This window comes from Hippopotamus amphibius, chromosome 9 (genome assembly GCF_030028045.1).
Source record: "Hippopotamus amphibius kiboko isolate mHipAmp2 chromosome 9, mHipAmp2.hap2, whole genome shotgun sequence".
NCBI lineage: Eukaryota > Metazoa > Chordata > Mammalia > Artiodactyla > Hippopotamidae > Hippopotamus > Hippopotamus amphibius.
Genome location: NC_080194.1, coordinates 24,246,359 through 24,268,655, shown reverse-complemented (window position 1 = coordinate 24,268,655; position 22,297 = coordinate 24,246,359). Strand labels below are relative to the sequence as shown.

Sequence of the window (22,297 nt, the reverse complement as noted above, 5' to 3'; positions counted from 1 at the left end):
TGCATGCAGAGAATCTGGTGCTGGTGGGCATCTTACAGAGAAACCAAAGAGAGAGAAACTAGGTGGGGGAGAGGGCAGCCCGTTGGTCATTTGACATCGTTAGGTGCACATCACTACCGAATATGCTTACATCCTTTGTTCTCATTACTCCTTTGAAAAGTCGGCAAAAGGTGCCTCCCCCAGAAGTGGACTGTGTCCCCTGGGCGCTTTGCTTGTGAAGATCTTTAAGAACACGGTCATTTCCCCTTCCCCACATTGAGCCCCTTTAAGTCTTGTAAAAATTCACTTGTAGGGAAGATTCACTCCTTCTTTTTGGGTGCCAGGGTTGCGTATGCAAAGAGGAACCGACTTGGTCCTTGACTTCCAGGAACTTACAGCTTAGCTGAGAGTCTAGATAGAAACTGAAAAGCATTTTTATTTACGGCTTGATGGGGGTCGGGGGAAGAGAGCTGGGAGTATAGACGTTTGTATTAAGGAAATTGAAGAGAAACAGTAGGATTGAATTCTGGGGAGGGGTGGTTTGTGGTCAGGGAAGGCTTTAATCAGAAGGTGACATTTGAAAGTTGTGTCCTGAAGGCTTTGTAGGGAGTTTTCCAGGTGGACAGAGTGGGGAAGGCATTCCAGGCAGAGGGCACAGCTTGTCCAAAGGCAAGGAAGCATGGAAAGATCTGCCCACTGGTTGTGGCAGTTGTTTAGGCAGCTTGGTTTTCCTATGCCACTTGATACTCTTTGAACACCAGAGGCTACATATTTCTTCTACAAAAATTATCAGAAGAATCAGAGAGATGGGGGATTATATCTCAGTTCTTTCACTTACAATTTCTTGCAGCTTGAGGGGGTCTGATCAGCAATTTTCTCTTTGATTTTGCCCAGGAACCATCATCCCAGCATCACACATCCATCCTCTGGGGTAGCTAAGGCTGGCTCTTAATTAGTTTATCAGGATCCAAACAGCTGCTTGGAAAGTTTATTTGTCAAGTGGTACAATTGTCTGGGCTGTTAACAGTCCAAGATGAAATAAACACGTGGTTCCCTGAGTGAGCTGCTCAGATATCACTGCCTTTTAATGGAAATGAATAGATGGTATCAGGCACATTTTAATTAAAGCAGCACTGCAGTGCAGTAGCAGTTACATATGAAAAGATCTAATGATAGGTGTCACAGGAAGCTGCTTAAATTACTCGTTGTTCAGAGAACTTGTTTTAAAGAGTAAAGTGGAGTCAAGACAGGTGCTGTTCTCCAGTTCTGGTTATTTTTGAGTGAAAAAATCTGAGATTTCCAGCTACATCACTAATAATGAAAATTTAGAAGGCTTCAATATCAGCAGTAATAACACATTATGTCCATGAATTTTCTCCAGTGACCTGGAAGTGTGGATAATATAAAGCTCAATGATTACTCCCCCATGGCTTTCCAGTTTGTTTTGGTCACCAGGGCGGTGGGTGGAGGGAGACCCTGGGGCTGAGTGAATGCCTTTTGCTGCCACCTGCTGGAAAGGAGAGCTTTTCTTCTTGAAGCACTTCCCAGGCTGTTCTTTAACTATGAATTGAATAATAGAGCTGTGAACAGAAGCCCCCAGCCTCCAGGCATCATGTGGAATATTGGCTGACTTGGAAAAGGCATAAAGCATATTCTTCAAGGGTGTTGCTTTTGAGGTATTAAGAAACTTTGTAGGAGTCCAGAGGCCCAAATCCCATCAAATGACTGTGAAATCCTGCTGGTCAATGAGGTCTTGGAGCATCTCTCCAGCATCGTATTCCCCTGCATGGGCTGGGGAGAACAGCTGCCATCATGGACGCTGAGCCAGATTAGATTCAAAGTGAGCCAGATCCAGGAGGATTTGCTTGGGAGCTTAGGCCCCGGACCCTGAAGGTGGATGGAGGGGGCTTTGGACCTGAGCCCTCCCTGGGCTGGGCTGAGGCGTGGCCAGCAGCAGCAGCAGCAGCAGCAGGTGTCCTGGGAGATTAGGGTGGAAATTCTGAATCTCAGAGCCAGGCTTCAAGTGCCTCTGTGACATTGACATGCTGCCTCCCAGGTCTGAAAAAATATTTTTTCCCCAGAAGCCTTTTATCCTGCTTAATACCAATACCCAGCTTTTCAGCCATTTGGGGAGCAGTTATGGCCAAAGTAGAAAACTTTAATAGAGTTTTCTTGGAAAGGGCAGGAGCTCCATGCTTGGACAAGAAGCAGAAACATTAAAATATAAAAACTTATTTTTGTGGAACCAACACTCTCATACTACATAAGGTTCAGGGGACGCCTTGTAAATACTGCCTTATTAGTAGATTTTCTGATTCCTTAGGCCGTGGGATAAGTGCTATCTTTTACTCATCCTGCTATTGGCACGAGGTATTTTCATCTTGAAGAGACCTCTTAGAGAAAAGAATACGGTATCTGGAAGCCTAATTGATTTCTCTTGTTCTGTTTTTATGGGCTGTTTTCATGACAAGAGAAATACAGTTATCTCAAAGCCAGGGAAGCCCCTTCACTTGTGAGATATACGGGGAGGGGTCAATATAGATTTAATATATAGATTTTACAAAGCATAGCCACAGTCATAAGGCCTTCTAGGTCATCTGGGCATGTGGAGGGGTTAGGAAAATGGGAGCCACCTGTGCCTTTCATGTGATTCCAGTGGAGCTGAGGACCAGGGAGCTGGGATGGTCTGGAGAGCTGGTCCTATCAAAGACAGATGCAGCAGACCCCAGCTGGGCACAAGATCCTAGGAGTGTTCGTGCAGTTACCACTGAAACCTCACGAGGCTGGGAGGCAGGTATTACCATCCCCATTTTACGGTTGAGGGAATCAAGGCTTAGAGAAGTGAAGTGATTTTTCCAAGGGCACAGAGTTAGTAGGGGCAAGAGACGAGACTGAAAGTGGCTCTTAATTTAGTGTTGTTTCCACAACATTTTCCAGATGGAGGTGTTTTCACATGGAGATAAGGATCCAAGGGCACCACTGGGGTGTTCTGCGAGTTCTACAGAATCTGTTTGGGTGCCTTTTCGGCTTGTCCAGTTATAGGGCTCCAAGTTTGGGAGATTCAAGCATCTTAAGGATGACCATCATAGTGGGTCTTTAGTCCCTGCATTGGTCAACTACTGCAACAATAACATTGCATAACAAGCCACCACAAACTCAAAACAACATTTATTTTGGTTGATGTGTCGTCAGTTGGTTTGCTATTGGCTCACCTGGGCCAAGTTTGGCTGGGTGTCCTTCCAAACCCTGGTAGGGTGTCTGCTCCATGTGTCTTAGTCTCCTAGGAGCCGTGGCGCAGCAGGGCCATGTTTTTCTCACTGCGATGCAGAGGTACAAGAGAACCGGCCCCACCACACAGGCACATCCAGTCCTCTGTGTAATGTTGCTAACATCCTAATGAACCGAAGAAGTTGCATGGCTGGGCTCAAAGTCGAGGGATGGGGAGGTTTACTCCTACTCTAGTGGAAGAGTCTGAAAAGCCACATAGCAGAGCATGTGGATATGGGAGGGGTAAAGATTTGAAGCCAATAATTCAGTCAACCGCATTCCTCTTAGAAAGTTTCCTTGACTTGAATGCCATCCCGTCCTCTTGTGGTATTCCCCAGATATGCATGTTGCCCTGAGATCACTGTACCCAAAGCAATGATCATGCATCCACTCATCAGTTAATTAATCAGGACCTAAATTCAGGGCCTGACCTCTATGAGGCCTTGTGCAAGGCACTGAGGCTACAGGGATGCTTCCTTCCTCTTGTGTTCAGCTAAGGGCACATTCCCCAAACCACTTTCCAAATTCCTGGCCAGAGATAGACCAGCGTGGAAGTCCTCTGAGATCACTCTGAATTTAATTTCTGCCATATAGGTGTAGAGCACTATAGATCAAACTGAAATATTAGTTCCTTTCCTGCCTTTTCAAGGTGATCGTAGAACTGCTGGTATCTGAGCTCACTTTGAGAAAAACATTGCCAGTCTCAACAGGAGCCTCACGGTGCTATGACTTGGGCTGATAGATGTCCGTTAGCTCAGTGCTTCTTTGCGCAGAGTAGGTCAGTCATCAGTCTTTGTGAATTGAGTCTGTGTCAAGCAAGTAGGATGGAACCTTAAGTGAGATCATGATATAAATCAGAGCACATCCCATTCTTCCTCCCCTTAAACGCATACCTTAAAGCTCTCCAGTGATACCCCATTGCAGTTAGAATACCGTCCCTCTCCTCGTGGCGGCTCACAACGTGGGGCCTACTCTGGGGCCTCATTTTCTACCACTCCCTGCCGGCCCACTCTGCTCCAGCCATCTAGCCTTTTCTCTGTTTCCTCTACATGCCAAGTTTGTTTCTGGTTTGCATTTGCTGTTTTCTTTTTTAAAAATGTTTATTTTATTTTTGGCTGCGTTAGGTCTTCTTTGCTGCGCGGGGGCTTTCTCTAGTTGCAGCGAGTGGGGGCTCCTCTTCATTGCGGTGCGCGGGCTTCTCATTGGGGTGGTTTCTCTTGTTGCAGAGCATGGGCTCTAGGCGTGTGGGCTCCGTAGTTGTGGTGCATGGGCTTAGTTGCTCCGCGGCATGTGGGATCTTCCCAGGCCAGAGATCGAACCCATATCTCCTGCATTGGCAGGCAGATTCTTAACCACTGCGCCACCAGGGAAGCCCCATTTGCTGTTTTCTAAACCTGGAAAGCTTCCCCAACCAGATCTTCCCTTCTGGAATAACTACACCATCACCAGCCCCTGTAGTCATTCAGGTGTCTGCTTGGAGGAAACTTCCTCTACCATGCTTTATAAAGCCTCCACCCAAGCTGCTTTCTGTTTTATTTTTCGTAACTCTGTTTTATTTTCTTCATGGCATTTATGGCCATCTCAGATTATCTTATTTACGTATTTGTTTATTTTTTGCCCTCTCCTCACCCGCTGCCCTAGGAATGCATGCTTGTGAGGCCAGCTCTATAGAAAGCCCTCAGTCATATCTGTTGAAAAACGACTGAATGAACAAATGGATGGATGAGTGATTGAATGAATGGGTTGTCTTTGGGTAAACTGGTCTCACATCTGGCTGCATTTGGAGGGAGAAAACTTAAACCTGCAGTTCAGAGGACAAGGGGAAACCTGACAAAAACCGAGAAGGCAGCTCTATGCACCGTGCCTTTAATTTAACCCTTGGCCCACCTTTAGCTCCAAAGACGCTTCCCTGATCCACCTTCTATTGACAGAAGCCTGGATTGCTGCAGCAGCCCCTGTTTCCTAACAGGAAAAGAGTGAGGAGATCTGTGGGGTAAGGGGTGAGGGCAGGAGGACAGATGAGATGGTCATAGTGTGTTCTGCCCTGATGAAATGCACTTGTTCTCTCCGGGACAAATTGGGTGCAAGCTCTCCACGTCTTGTCTCAGTGACTGCATTACCCCCAGACAAACATTGACAGCTGTTGCTGATTAAAACATTTCCAACTGTGCAATCAGAATTACACTATTGAGATGCTAAGTGTAAATAGGCACAACCTTTAGGAATGGCTTAAACACAGTCCCTTGGAGTGATTGGTAGCCTTATTAATATATATGTATAATTGGAAGCCACTTTGCAGTCATGAAAGAATCATTCTGCAGAGCACCCTGTAGATGAGTGACAGGCTTAAGGATTTGCCTTTTTTGGGTGAGGCAGTGGGGGCTCAGGGCCCTGTTTCTCTGCGCAAAGGTTCTCCAAAAGTTGTCAGGTGTCTCACTTTTCAGGAATCCCCTTGAAATATACATCCTTCGTTCTGAGGATTCTCTTTCCTGGCCAGTCTCTCTGCCACCCTTAATCAACAGGGATAGGGTCCCTCTCATTTCCTGCCTCTGTCACAGGTGTTGGTGCCTGATTAATGCTTCCTGGTGAGAGTGGTGTCTGCAGTCAGTCTCTGAAGCAGGTATTGGGTTGGCCAAAAAGTTCTTTCAAGTTTTCCGTAAGATGTTACAAGAAAACCTGAATGAACTTTTTGGCCAACGCAATAGATCAGGGAGACAATCCTGCATCCACAGCCCCCAAATCTAAAAAAGCTCAGAAACCCAGCGTTTCTTCATAACTCACCTGACAGCAAAACCTACCCTGAGCTGAACGCCTTTGGTGGCAAAACTTGACCTGAACTGATATAAGGCTATTTACAGTCTTTATTTGCACCAATTAGAGAAAAACATCATACTTTTGCTCTAAGAATATTGTGTTTGGTTATGGGGTGCTGATGCAGACTTTGCTGAGGGTGTTACATAAAATGTAGTATATGGGCCGTGTTAGCTTTCCAACAGATGATCTATTTTGAGTTCTGAAACATATCTGGCCCCGAGGGTTTGGCATAAGGGATTTTCAGCCTGTGATGGGACATGGGAGTAGGGGAAGGGACGAAGAAACCACAGCACCAGTGGGGTGATGGAGCAAAGAGTGGCCTTCCTTTTCCATCCAGGGGAAGAGGTCTCCAAGCACTCAGCACTGGTTCCTTGTCTTCCCTGCCACTCCTGGCCGCTGTCATTTGTGTTGCATGTTGCTGCAAGCAAGTGTGCATTTTAAGTCAAGACGGCTCTTTGTTCCTTTTCAGTGGTGGGCTTTGGGATGGACCCCGACCTTCAGATGGACATCATCACTGAGCTCGACCTTGTGAACACCACCCTTGGAGTCACGCAGGTGTCCGGGCTGCACAATACCAGCAAAGCATTTTTATTTCAAGGTAAAGGCATTTTCTCCTTGTGTGGGGGCAGAACTTGGGGAGGAGGGTCTGTCTGGGGAGGGTTCCTTTGGCGCATATTTGTTGGAGGATCATTTCTGCTGCTTCTCTTGTGGAATGCTCAAAAATGCTGAGGCTGTTTAGATATTTTGGGGGTGTTATGAGGGTGTGAGGGGGGCAGTCAGGGGCATGGTGATGAAATATTTGGCTTGGGAATTTCCCAGGGGACTTGGATGGGGCTCTAAAGCGGAATAAATTTGTAAAGTTCTTGAAAGCCATTGGCTAGCCATATTATTTTTACAGGATATTTTTTCTACTAGTATCCATATCTTTACCTGTACCTACATCCATTCCTATTCCTATATCTTTATCTCTCATTTGATGGGTGGACCATGCATGCAGAGGATGTTGTACGGCTGTATTTTCTTAGGGGTATAGCTTACTTGGTTCTACCCACTATAAACTTGACTGCAATTCATTGAATCATTCAACAAGTGTTCATAAGGGCAGTGTAGTGTGCTTCTTAAAGCACTGGGCTCTGGAGCCCGACTGCCTGGGCTAAAACTCCAACCCTACCACTACTGACTTGGCAACTTTGGGCAATTCCTCAGCTTGACTCTGCCTATGTCCTCATCTGAAATAATAGTACCTACCTCATGGAGCTGTTACAAGGATTAGAGGAGCTAATCCATTAAAGTGCTTCAAACAGTGCCTGATAACACAGTAAATCCCCAGTAAGGATTAGCTGTTATTATGGAACTCCTACTGTGTACCAGGCAACATGCTAATAGCAGGATTATTAGTAAGAGTAAATAAATACAGTGAGGGAAACAGTCATTACACAAGTAATTATTGACTTCCAGTGGCTACACTTATCATGAAGGAGGTGTATAGATTGCCAAATAAGAGTAAACAGGCAGATCTGATTTAATGGGGGTGGGGAGATGGTGGTGGTCAGGGAAAGGCTATGCTGAAAAAGTGATATGTCATTAGAAACTTGAAAAATGAATAGAAAGCCTGGTGTAGGAAGGGGTGAGGGCTCAGAGCATTCTGGGCAAAGAAAATAGTATGTGTGAAGGTCTTAAGGCAGAAATCAACAGAAGGACATTTGGTATGGCTGAAAGGTGGTGAGTGGCTGGAGAGGTAGGCAGGGGCTAGGTCACACTGGGGTCTGATATTTAGCTGATATCCATGGGCTTAGGTGTACTGATGCTTTATGGCCATTGTCCATCCTGATAGGTCGGAGGCCATGTACTTGTTAACTATTGTAAATATCCCTTGTCCATAGGCCTTGTTACTTTTGTACAGTAGTGGGGGCCTCTGAGGAGTTGAAGCAGGAGAGTGATCTGATCAGATATGGTGGACAGGCAGCCTGGATATTCCTCTATGAAAATGCCTGGCAGGCTTCTTTTAACCCAGCCTTTTGTGAAGATAACAAAAGGATTATTTTAGAATGACTGAAGCAACATTATGAGATGGGATGTATCTACTTCCTGTGCAGAGAACTTAAGCCTTGTTAATAATATGCAGCTCATCTACAGATACTATATAATAATATATAAAAAGACTACAGATATGTTAATTTCCACTTACTCTTACTAAGGAATTGGTAAAGTAAGTAAATGGGGCATAGTTAAGAGAATACAGGCTGGATTAGTTTTGTCTTTGCCTTGTGCAAGGTCTGTTCAGTTCCTGCTGAGAGGCCAGTCCATTCTTTTTTTTTTTTTAAGCTCTTTATTGGAATATAATTGCGTTACACTCTTGTACCAGCTTTTGAGGCACACTGGAGTGAATCAGCTGTATTTATGCATATATCCCCATATCCCCTCCCTCCCGTGACTCCCTCCCACCCTCCCTGTCCTGGCCCTCTAAGGCATCACCCATCATCGAGTTGATCTCCCTTTGTTATACAGCAACTTCCCACTAGCTGTCTATTTTACAGTTGGTAGTGTATATATGTCTATGCAGCTCTCTCACTTCGTCCCAGCTTCCCCTTTGCCCCCTACCCTGCCCAACCCCGTGTCCTCCAGTCCATTCTCTGCATCTGCATCCTTATTCTTGCCCTGTCACTGAGTTCATCCTTACCATTTTTTTTTAAGATTCTGTATATATGAGTTAGTATACAATATTTGTTTTTCTCTTTCTGGCTTACTTCACTCTGTATGACAGACTCTAGGTCTATCCACCTCATTACATATAGCTCCATCTCATCCCTTTTTATAGCTGAGTAATATTCCATTGTATATATATGCCACATCTTCTTTATCCATTCATTTGTTGATGGGCATTTAGGTTGCTTCCATGTCCTAGCTATTGTAAATAGTGCTGCAATGAACATTATGGTACACATTTCTTTCTGGATTACGGTTTTCTCTGGGTCCAGTAGTGGGATTGCTGGGTCATATGGTAGTTCTATTTTTAGTTTTTTAAGGAACCTCCAAAACGTTTTCTATAGTGGCTGTACCAACTTACATTCCCACCAACAGTGCAGGAGAGTTCCCTTTTCTCCACACCCTCTCTAGCATTTATTGTTTCTAGATTTTTTTATGATGGCCAGCCCATTCTTGATTTGAGAAGTGCTGCTGATGCTTTGTCAACAGAGTTGCTACAGAGGCCTTGCTCATATGTAAGCTTCATGAATGCAGAAGTCTTCCTATCTAAATACAGCTACATCTCCAGGGCCAAGTATTGTGCATGGCACATAGTAGGTGGCAAATAAACATTTTGATTTGAACTAAAATTTCCTCAGTCCAATGTGCTCTATGAAAGGCTTGTTGTCTGCTTTATAGGCTAGTGATTTGCTCATTTATTTATTCCCTGGGCTAGATCTCTGCTTTCTAATTTGTGTGTTCTCTGCTTTAGCAGCTGCTTCTGGGATGTCTACCAGGCTCAACAGTAAGGAGAGATTTTCAGCTTCTTTGGTGGGAGGAGTAAGTTTATTATGGGACCTTGAGAAGGGTTTTCCCTTTCAAGGTCCCTTGTGATTACATACCTGGATAATATCTCCGTCTCTGGATCTGTAATTTAATCACATCTGCAAAGTCCATTGCCATGTAAGGTAACATCTTTCATAGGTTTTGGCAATTAGGACACTGACATTTTTGGGGAGCCATTCTTCTTCTTCCCACAAAGTCTTCCCACAGGCCCCCAAAGATTCGTGTCTGCCCCACAAGCAAAATACATCCAGCCCATTCCAGTCTCTCCAAAGGTCTTAACCCATTATAACATCAGATCAGAGTCTAAAATCTCATCCACTCATCAGCTGAAAAATTCCAAATCTCACTATCTAAATAATCTAAATCAGGTATGAGTGGGACTCTTGAGTATTTGCCATTTTGGAGCAAAATTACTCTTTATCTATGGATCTGTGAAACTAAAAGACAAGTAATCTGCTTCCAAAATTTAATAGTGGGACGGGTATAGGATGCCAGTTATAGAAGTTCCTGTTTAAAAGGGAAAAGTGAAAAGAAGAAAGGGGTCATCAGTCCCAAGAAAATTTGAAATCCGGCCGGGCAAACTCTGTTGGCTTTCAGGGCCTGAGGATCATCCTCTGTGGTCTTTGGCTCTGCCTTCTGGGCTTGTGACTCATTCCTCTGAATCTTTCTTTTTCATGAAAAGTAGCATAAATTTGTAGTTGAATAGTTTTATCAACCTGTTTCTTGCCTATAGGATTCTGGGAGTTGATCAGCTTGCTTTCATTTCATTTGCTTCCTGTCCCCTTCAGTCCAAGTTGGCAGTGTTTCTGCTGGTATAACATTTTCAAGAACCTGGAGGGTCTCCAGTCCATTAGACCAAAGGCTCATTTACAGATCTTTCCGAGATAATCCAATCTGTTTCTGTCTTCTGCTGGGGTGGCTGAGGGGAATCATGATTTACAATGCTGATCTCTTCAAAGAGCCCTTTGTGTGATTGAATATTCTGAACTTTTGGTCCTGCAGAGGCACTAGCAAAAGGTGGTTCAGCCACACCCTTGACTTTCTTCCAGAGTAGACTTTGCTGATAGTGAATCTCCCAATTTTATTGCCTTTTCAATCTGGGTAGGCTGGGAATTCTCCGTATAGTCAGTCCTGATTCCTTTTTGCTTAACAGCTCTTCCCTCAATCTCTCTTTTTCTTCTCATCTGTTACTGTAAGCAGCAAAGAGAAACCAGGCTGAAACTTCAACACTTTGCTTGGAAATCAGAAGTCACAAATAGGCGTCAAGGAAGGGAGGGAATACGGGGATATGTGTATAAAAACAGATGATTGAACCTGGTGTACCCCCCCCCCCCAAAAAAAATAAATAAAATAAAATAAAAGGCTAAAATCGAGGCGTTGGCAGAGCTGTATTCCTTCTAGAGCCTCTATAGGATAATCCAGTTATTGTTTTTCCAGCTTCTAGAGGCTACTACATTCCTTGGCTTGTGGGTGCATCACTTCAGCTTCTGCTTCTGATGTCACATTTCCTTCTCTCTGTTTCTGTCATATTTTCTTCTCTGGTAGTGACTCTTCTGCTCCCCTTTTCCCTTATAAGGACCCTTGTGGGTCCTTTTCCCCATATTGGGCCCACCTGGATAATCCAGGATAATTTCTTTATCTTAAGATCCATAACTCAGTCACATCTGCAAAGTCTCTTTTGCTGTGTAAAGTAATATATTTATTGGTTTTTGGGATTCTGTTGCAGATATCTTTTAGGGGTAGGGAATATAATTTTGTCTACCATAGGGTGGCTCCCCACTGTTGGGCAGAAATATAAGCAATATATTTCCAGCATACTCCAGATAAATCCTTCTTTCCAGTGTAGCACTGTCCAAGAGAAATATAAGTAAGTGAGCCATATCTATAATTTTAATTTTTGTAGCAGCTATATTAAACACGTAAAAAGAAACAAGTGAAATGAATTTTAACTATACATTTTATTTAACCCAATATATGAAAAATATTATCATTTCAACATATGGTCAATATAAAAAATTATTAATGAGATAGTTTACATTTTTTTTGAAGACTTCAAAATCTAGTCTGTAAATTTATAGTTACAGTTATGGTTACAGCATACAGGAGCTTTGCCAAGTTATTCCATACATAGTTTTAAGTATCATTAGAAAATTTAACAGCTTTGTTAAGATGTAATTGGATTATAATAAACCGTGCATATAAAAACTGTATCATTTGTTACTCTTGATATGTGAATACACCAGTGAAACCATCATCACAATCAAGATAATGAGCATATCTATCACCCCAAAGTTTCCTCTTTTTAAAATAATCCCTCCTTCCTATATTTCCCAACCCCCACCCCCTGGCAACTACTGATCGGCTTTCTGTCACTATACAATGCTTTGCATTTTCTAGGTATTTTATATATATAGAATCATACAGTGTCTACTCTTTTTTGGGGGGGGGAGAGGATCTGGATTCTTCTACCTGTCATAGTTATTTTGAAATTAATCATATAATAACATGTAAAGTGATTTTCTTATAGCCAATATATAGATGGGTATTACTTTTTAATTTTTAACCAATATGACAATCTCTGTTCATCAAGGTATTTAGACCATTTATATTAATGTGATTATTGACACTGTCATATTAAATCTAGGTTTTTGTTATTTGTTTTCTACCTGTCTATTCTTTGTTTCCTTGTTTTCCCTCTTTCTGGCTTCTTTGAGATTAATTGAAATTTTTAAATGATTTTTTAAAATCTCTTTTGTTGGCTTACTCATTGTTTCATTATTTTAGTGGTTGTCTTAGGGTTTATAGTATATATCTTTAAATGACAACAGTGTACCTTCAGGTGATACAACTTTTATGTATATAATAAGAATATTTCGATAGTATATGTATCTCCCCCTGATATTGTACTATTGTTGTCATATATTTTACTTTTACTTCTGTTATAAAGTCCATATTACATTGTTATTTTTATTAGTCAGTTATCTTTTTTTAATAAATTTATTTATTTTATTTATTTATTGGCTGCATTGGGTCTTCGCTGCTGCACACAGGCTTTCTCTAGTTGCTGTGAGCAGGGTCTACTCTTCATTGCAGTGCGCAGGCTCTTCATTGCAGTGGCTTCTCTTGTTGTGGAGCACAGGCCCTAGGTGCGTGAGCTTCAATAGTTGCGGCACATGGGCTCAGTAGTTGTGGCTCACAGGCTCTAGAGCACAGGCTCAATAGTTGTGGCACACAGGTTTAGTTGCTCCATGGCATGTGGAATCTTCCCAGGGCAGGGCTCGAACCTGTGTCCCCTGCATTGGCAGGCAGACTCTTTACCACTGCGCCACCTAGGAAGTCCAGTCAGTTACCTTGAACATATTTAGCTAATAGAAAAATCAATCACATATTTACTCATATAGTTACCATTTCCTGTGTTCTTCAGTCTCTTGTGTGGATTCATATTCCCATCTGGTATCATTTTTATCCTGTCTGAGGGACTTCCTTCAACATTTCCTGTAGTGTAGGTCTGCTGGTGATGGATTCTTTCAGATTTTGTATGTCTGGAAAAAGGTCTTCATTACTTAAAACTACTTTTACTGGGTGTAGAATCTTGGGTTGACAGTTTTATTTCTTTCAGTACTTTAAAGATGTTGACCCACTGTCCTCTCATTTGCATTGTTTCCAATGAGAAATCTGTTGTCATCCTATTTTTGTTCCTCTGTAGATAATGTAACTTTCCCCCCTGCTTTTAAGGCTTTCTCTTATCGCTGACTTTAAGCAATTTGATTATGATGTACCTTGGTCTGATTTTCTTAACGTTTCTTGTGTGTGGAATCTATTGAAATTCATCTCATTTAGAAAAAAAAAGGCTATTATGTTTTCAAATATATTTTGTTTCTTTCTCTTTTTCTCCTTTAGGGACTCCAATTATGTGTATATTAAGCTGATTAAAATTGTTCCATAGTTCATTGATATTCTGTTCATTTCAAAAATTCTTCCTCTCTTTTCTATGTATCATTTTTGATAGTTTCTATTATTCTGACTTCAAGAACTGTTTTTCTGTATTGTCTGCTATTAGTATCATTCTGTTTTTTTTTAATGTCATATATTGTAATTTCATCTCTAAAAGTTCAATTTGACTCTTTAAAAATCTTCCATGTCTTTATCTAACTCTTTGAATAGATGAAATGCAGTTATAATAACTGTTTTAATATCCCTGACAACTAATTCTAGTATTTGTATTAGTGCTAGGATGATTCTGATTGATTAATTTTTCTCTTCATTACTGCTTCCTTGTATACTTGGTAATTTTTGATTGAATGCCAGACATTGTGAATTTTGCCTTGTTTGGTATTGGCTATTTTTGTGTTCTTATAAATATTCTTGAGTTTTAGTTAAATTAATGAAAAACAATTTGATTCTTTTGGATCCTGTTTTAAAAAAATTGAGGTATAGTTGATGTACAATATCATATGTGTCAGGTGTAAAACATAGTCCTTCAGAATTTTTGAAGGTTATGGGCCCTACTTTTCAGATTTGTTAGATGACTCAGAGCAGTGCTACTGCCAGTATAGAGACTAGAATTAATTATTTCCCAGCACTGAGTCAAAAGCTTCTATGTACTCTACCCAATGCCCCATGAATTATGGGGTTTTCCAGTTTGAATGGTGAGAGTAGGTACTGTTCTTGGCTCTTTGTGTAGGCAGGGCACTGTTGCCTTTTGGGTGGTTCTTCTATGTCCTTGGGTAGTTTTCTGACATGCATGCTCTGATAAGTAGTCAGCTGAGAGAGTTCCATATTTTTCTCTCTGCTGTTATCTCTTATGTATGCTGGCCTGTGAAATCTATGTGCCTTGCTTGGTCTCCCCGCACTCTCAGCTTCTTCATCTCAATTCAGGGATACTGCTGGGCTTTGCCTGCATTTCTCCTCCCTATGGCACAGCCTGGAAGCTCTCTCAGAGCAGTAAACTTGGGTAATTGTAGGGCTCATCTCTTTTGTTTTCCATCTCTCAAGGGTCACTGTCTTTCATTAACCGATGTCCAGTGTCTTGAAAACCACTGTTTCATTGAATATTCATTTAAAATTTAAATTCAAACTAATTCAAATTGAATAAAATTAAAAATTCATTTCCTCCATCATACTAGTCATATTTCAAGTGCTCAATTGCCATATGTGGCTTGGGGTTACTATATTGGACAGTGCAGGTCTAGAGAGGCTCAGAGATTTTAGTGTTTCACCACAGTTCAGTTAATATGAGCAAGCTAAGAAAATCCTATCTTTCAAGTTTAATACATGGTAGTAAGTAGCAAATTACTTAAGCCCTCTACCTCAAAGTATCTCCGTTTACTCATTGATAAAATGGGGTAGTAATAGTACTTACGATATACGGTTATAATGAAGGTGAAATAAATTAATACACATAAATTGTTAGAACTGTACTTGGTACATGACAGGCTCTTGTTAAATGTGAGTCCGTACATTTTTAAGCAATAAGGTATGATTTTGGTGTTCTTCTTCTACGTGTGTCATCTGTCTTGTGTGTTATTAATGTCAGATTTTAACCTGCAGAGGTAAATTGGGATAGTGGGAAAAGCAGAGGACTGGGGAGGGAGCAGAAGATTAGGGCTTAGCACTTTCTATGTATTAATTTATTTTACCTCACTACTACCATATAAGGTAAATATTATCATTCTTCTATTTTTATCAATGAGTAAATGGAAGTGCCTGAGGCAGTTCCAGTGGGTGTGTCTCTTAATGTCTTCCATCCTCAGTTTTCTCATCTGGAAATGGGATTGATTGTAAGAATTAAGTGACAGTGTATGAAAAAGTACTTTGAAAAATATAAAGTATAACTGATGCTGTCCAGGCAGGAGCTAAGTCAGAGCCACAGCCCCAGAGACATGGAAACATGGAGGCCTCAGCTGGCGTGTGTCACCCTGGCTGTCCTGAGACTGTGGCATGTTCTGTTTCCCTCTGCCACCCACTCATTTTCCCATGAGCTGGAAGTGAACCTCCCTTCCAGCTGAGACAGATTGTCTTGTGGGAATGAAAAAAAAACTGTTATATATGAAATGGATAAACAATCAGTTCGTACTATATAGCACAGGGAAGTATATTCAATATCCTGTGATAAACTATAACAGAAAAGAATATGAAAAAGAATGTGTATATATGTATAACTGAATCACTTTGCTGTACACCAGAAACTAAGACAACATTGTAAATCAACCATACTTCAATAAAATAAATTTAAAACAAAGAAAAAAAGAGAAAGATATAAAGTATACAAAACAAATTCATTCTTCTTTCCTTCCCTTATTTTTATTTCTTCCCCTATTTCACCATCCTAAGTCCAGCTCTGAGTTAATGTGTATTGAGAGAGTGAAAACCTTCATTTCAATGCTAGCCTCTTGATAATATTGATAAATTTAAGTAGAAAGCTCAGTTAACTGGAAACACTCCTATCATACCAGCTCCAAAGCCTGATAGGATTTATTTTGTGGCTACTCAGCTTTTTAAGGTTATCTTGTCACTGCTGTCCTTGTAGAGTGCAAAGACTTGAATGAATAAGATTTTTATTGTCTTCTTCCTGAAACAAATCATATTTTAATATGGATTGGGGAGGGGGGTGGGGAGAACGAGTTGGCTATGTGTAAGACTGTCATAGATCTTCTCTAAGCTGAAAAACATCCTGAGTGCCAGCCTCAGTTTCAAAAATCATTCTGGAATACCTCTGCTTTGCTTTGAGTGGGACTCAGAGAAGCTGATGGTTTGCACTTCTCCCTGAATGGCAGTGTCTTGGTGTTGAGCAGTTGGGAGGATGTGTCTGTCTGTTGGTGTTTCATTTATAAAAGTGAATTAGAATATGCATGAGTGCAAATTCTTTAATGTGTTACTTTTTTTTTTTCTCCCTGCCAGCAAAGTGCTACCTTTTAGGAGTTCTACTTTAGGAGAGTTTCTAAAGAAAAAGTAGTATCTTTCCAATATCTCTTTTTATGTGACAAAGTAGAACAAAGGCTAATGGGGGATACTTTGAGGAGAAGATTGAAGCTTTTAGCACCTGTTTGCATTCTAGGCTTTGAGCTAGATGTTGGGGAAGACACAGATGAATAAGCCAAAGACCTTGGCTGCAATGAGGGAATGGTCTAGAAGGCAAACATAGCATGTCACCAGACATTCTAATATAGAGGACAACAGAACGGGCTTGCAGTGGGGTGTGGATAAAGTTTGTTGAAGAGAGAAATTTCTTCTTACTGGCTCACCTGGGGTAGCTCCCTCGTGGAGGTGGCATTGGAACCAGACCTTGAAAGATGGATAGGAATTAAATATGTGGTTGCTGTTTCATAGGAGCACTGCCCATGTATAATCATTTTTACAAGACGGTGTCTGAAGTTTAAGCCATAGCTCTTAATGATTAGAAAATTTGAGTAAAATGGAGTTACCCAAAGGGTTTGTTTAATGCTGATCTTCCAGATTTCCTGCCACCCACTGTTGCCCAAGTCTAAATTGTTTTTTCTGTTGATTTGATGCGCCTAGTCGCTAATTACCTCTGGGAGCATTTCCGAGTCAACCTCACTTTGAGAGGAGTGATTTAGTATAACTTTGCATTTAATCAATTAGTGGAGTGATTCAATTCACATACCAGTGTCTCCCAAATATAGGTATTTTTGCTCTTGCAAAAAAAAAACCCAACCCTCAAGCAAGCTGTGGGAGTGGAGTGGGTTTTCAAGTTCCTCTCTGGGGCAAATTAACACCTGCACTGGCATATTCTGGAAAATCATTCGATGGCTATGTGAGTAAATGGATATCATAGAGCAAATAAACTCTGTATTTATTTCCCAAATCTGCACACTTATAACATCTGCACTAAAATCTATTTTTGCAGTCATGCTCCTTTTCCTATCAAATTGTACATTAAGGAAAGCAGAGATGGGGAGAGACAGCAGAGAATGTAAAAAGATAAGAATTCTTTTAGAAGCCATTAGGTATAAGAACCAATTCCGTGCTAACAAATTGACCTTGGGCAAATTACTTCTTGGAATTTGTTTTTTCTCCAGACATGAGACATGAGTAATAATGGTGGTGTCTATGACACAAGATATTTTTGAGGGTTAATTTAGATAAAATAAATCTATTGTAAGCCATAAAAAGAAATTGGAATGTTAGTCAATATTATTATTAAGGGTATTTATTCAGAAAATATACTTTTTAAAATTAAATAAATATTTAGCAGGTACCTACTTGTTTTAGGCACTCTTTCAAGCATGAGAAATACAGCAGTGAGAAAATCAGAGAAAGTCTGGCTCTTAAGGGTAAACAGACATTATAAGCAAATAAATAGGTATAAAGTAAGTTCAGATAACTTTAAACAATTCATGTATTTACAGTTAGGAAAATATTTCATTTTCTCTCAAGGAGTATATATTTGCAATTACCTACTTACTTAATTCCTAATAAGGATGGATAACTATTGTCTGACCTGGATTTTATTTTAAAAAAGCATTACCTCAACTCCTAAAATTTATTTGCCCTTTAATCCTTCCACCAACATTCCTGTATATGTACTGTTTTCATGTCTATTATACAGGTGAGGAAACTGAGACCCAGAGAGTTCCAGTAACTGACATTAGCTGTAGTGACAGACATAGGATTTGAATTCAGGAGCCTCTACCTGCAGAGTTTGTGTCTTTGCCCCAATCCACCTCATGGCTATTTTTTCCTACTTCATGATGGTGGTAAAGACAAAATAAGACCAATATGATAGAGATATGGCTTCCCCTAAGAGACAGCAAACGACAGTCTGCCCAAATATCTTTTGGCAGGTATTTTAAATCAACCAGGATAGATGGTTGTTTTGTAAGTTGATGAATTCCATTTAACAGAATTTTTAGTAATTCCTTCACTTGTGGGTCCTGCTGAATATCTGGAGATGAATACCTGGTAATCTTTTTGACTACTTAAAGAGAACATGCAAGGAAATCAGAATTAACCATGGAGCTATACTTTAATATGTATCCATTTAAAATGTAGTCTCTGTGGCCATTTGACCAGGGCTTTCCTGAGAGAGTGTTGTGGGAGAAATAGCTCTGCCTTGACTGTTGTGCTCTTTAATGAATGCTGTGATTTGTAATTGGGGTTTATTTTAACATATTGGGACTAAATTCTTTTCTGTGGGAACACATCTCTAAAATTAGAATGTAAATCAGTGGAGAAAATATGATTTAATATGCAAATATTTTATTTAAATACAACTTTTCATGGATGCAGCCCTTGTATGAAGTGGAGCCAAGATGTTCTGATAAGCTAGGCTGGCTCAGTCCTCATGCTTACAGTCTGTGAAAAAATAAGGCACATACACACCATCTGGCAGCATGGGGTCGCAGAGCATGCATAGGACCACGGGTCTGGGGACCCAGGGTCTGGCTTGGCTCTTTCACTGTTGACTGCTGGGTGTATCCCTTAACTTCTCTGGGCCTCAGGTCTTTAAAGTCATGGAATTTTTAGCTTGACAAGGAATTATTTTGCAAAAGAAAAGAAAAATATGGGCAAGCCCAAAGCAGCAACGCCGTCCTCTGGAATCAACAAATGTTAATATTTTCTCATGTAGTTTAGAGCCTTAAAAACATTACAGACTAGGAAGGACGCAGATACAGAGAATGGACTGGAGAACTCAAGGTTTGGGAGGGGGCAGGGGGTGAAGGGGAAGCTGAGACGAAGCGAGAGAGTAGCACAGACATATATATACTACCAACTGTAAAATAGATAGCCAGTGGGAAGTTGTTGTATAACAAAGGGAGTCCAACTCGAGGATGGAAGATGCCTTAGAGGACTGGGGCGGGGAGGGTGGGGGGGACTCGAGGTGGGGGGAGTCAAGGAAGGGAGGGAATACGGGGATATGTGTATAAAAACAGATGATTGAACTTGGTGTACCCCCCCCCAAAAAAATAAAAAAAAATAAACAAAACAAAACAAAACAAAAACATTACAGACTAGGTTGAAGTCCCTACATTCCTCTCCCTGGTCCTTTCCTCTCTCAACCTCCTTAAAGGCCATCACTAACACGGTTGATTAGTATTTAGTCCTTTTGCATGTATATAGGTGTGTGTGTATATGCTTATATGTTACCACATTTATGTTTTCATATGTGTCCATATACAACATACATAACAGAGAGGGCATATGTGTAGGGGCTAAATGTACAGCCTTTGGAGTCAGATGGCCTAGATTCAAATCCCAGATCTGACTCTTACTAGCTGTTTCACCTTGGGGAAACCTCTCTTTGCCTCATTTTGCCCGTGTATAATATAGAGATAAGAAAGCACCAATCAACATGGAGTGTTCTGTAGATTGACTTGATTCATGTATTCATGTATTCAATATTAGAATATTACTGGGCATATAGTAAACATTTGGTAAATGTTGGCTGTTGCTTTGTGTGGTTTAAGACATTATATAAATAGCATCAGACAGTATGGATCTTTCCGAAACTTATTTCACTCACTCACCGTTATTCTTTTGAGGACATGTAGATCTAGTCCATTAGCTGGAGCTGCTGCGTATCCCCACGATGTATTATTCATCTGTTTGTCTATTGATGGAAACTTGGTTTGATTCAGGTTTCTGACAAACAATACTTCAAGGTACATCTTTGTGTATACTTGCTTGCCCATGGTTCTTAAATTCTTAAAATACATACCTCACTGTAGAGTGGATTTGTGAAGGGAATCCTTAGTTGTCCAGTAATCCATAAGTCCAACCCTATGGTTGTTCGCCTAGTGATGGAAGTACCACCACATCATGAGGCAGCTCGTATTATTTTTGGACCACTCGGTAAGAAATAATTTAAAGGAAGACAAATTTTGATTTAATGCAATGCCCTTCCATTGATCCCATCTAAATCACTCTAGTCACCTTGGCCACCTCTTGGTTCCTTGACTACCCCAAGATTTTCTCTGACCCACACCATCATTCTTGCTTGTCTTTTGTCTGGAAGACCTCCTTATATCTGTACTCTTACTCTTAAATATCACTTCCTCAAGGAGGTCTTCCCTGACCATCATGCATATGAGGGTCCCACATTTTGTTATAAACCACCACTTCCTGGTGTTTAGTCCTTCAGAGTTTTTTCCATAAGTTGAAAGTGTATACATATATATTTTTTTCCTATGTATGTTTTTGTCTCCCAGAAGATCATAGGTAACTCCATGACTCCAGTTATTTTTTTTTTCATCATACATCAGTACGTAGAACAATGCTTGGCACTTAGAGCTGGTACTTAAAAAAGAGTTGTGGGACTTCCCTCGTGGCTCAGTGGTTAAGAATCTGCCTGCCAATGCAGGGGACACGGGTTCGAGCCCTGGTCCAGGAAGATCCCACATGCCACGGAGCAACTAAGCCCATGCACCACAGCTACTGAGCCTGTGCTCTAGAGCCCATGAGCCATAACTATTCAGCCTGAGTACCACAACTGCTGAAGCCCATGCACCTAGAGCCCATGCTCTGCAACAAGAGAAGCCACCGCAATGAAAAGCCCTCGCACCACAAGGAAGAGTAGCCTCCACTCTCCACAATTAGAGAAAGCCTGCACACAGCAACGAAGACCCAAGGCAGCCAATAAATAAATAAATACAATAAATAAATAAATTTATTAAAAAAAAAGAAAGAGTTTAGGCAGTGAATAAAGAAATGATTTAATGAGGCACTATGACCACAGAGATAAAGTCTAAATCCCTTTCTCGTAAGACATTCTCTCAGATATTTACAGACAACTTTCAAGGTCTCCCTCCCTTCCTTTCTCCAGGGTTAACATTTCTAGTTACTTCAGCAGTTCCTGATGTGACATTATTTTGAATTTCCCCATCATTTTCTCTTATTCAAGTACCTGGCCAATTGTCTCTGCTCCTAATGATGTCTGATGTCTTGAATTGAATGTGGTGCTTCTAATCTGGTCTGACCAGGACACAGCAGAGCATCCTCTCCTTGTTCAAGTTTATATTCAAGTTCATATCAAGTTTCTGTCACTGCACCCCATCACAGAATTGATTCATAATAAACTTATTGTGGACCAAGACCCCATAGAGATTGGTTTGTTTGCTATTTCACTTGCTAAGCTCTGACTTTTCCCTTCTTGATCTTATGCTGTTGGTTTTTTGGACCCATGTTTACTTGCTTATGTTCATTACCATTAAATTTCATTACAATCTATAAAGGGGAAGGGTTGGGTTAAACCGCCAAGGTCACTTGTAGCTCTTAAAAATGGAATTGGTTGTTACAGGACAGCACTGTCCAATAGAGCTTTCTGTAGTGATGGAAATGCTCTACACTGATGCTGTCCAGTGTTGTAGCCACGAACCACATGTGGCTACTGAGCACTTGAATTATGGCTAGGGTAACTGAGACATTTTAAATTTCATTTAATCTTAAGCATTTAAAATTTAGATTTAGCCACACGTGCCTAGTGGTTACTGTATTAGACAAGTGCAGTTCTAGAGAAAACGTTTCAAAATTTGAAAAGATGAACTGGTATGAATAACATTTAGGGAGAAACCAATGTGGGATTGAATGGTCTGTTCAGGGTCAGGATTCATTTATTCAGGGTTCTTTTATTTTACTTCATAGATTTTTTTTCTTTTTTTACTGAACATCAGCAAAGTGCCAGGCACAATACTAGGTGCTGGAGATATAGCTTTGAAGACAGCAGTTATGACCCCTGCTCTCAAGGAAC

General features: G+C 40.9%; 1 protein-coding gene across 3 annotated transcripts in view; it reads left to right on the top strand.

Annotated features, from left to right (window-relative positions):
* Positions 1-22,297, top strand: part of NELL1 (neural EGFL like 1) — an 886,038-nt gene that overhangs the window by 1,602 nt on the left and 862,139 nt on the right. For all 3 annotated transcript variants that reach the window (XM_057749117.1, XM_057749116.1, XM_057749114.1), the window contains exon 2: positions 6,530-6,658. In XM_057749117.1, coding sequence (XP_057605100.1) covers positions 6,530-6,658 — 129 coding nt within the window. The remainder of the gene's footprint in view (positions 1-6,529; positions 6,659-22,297) is intronic.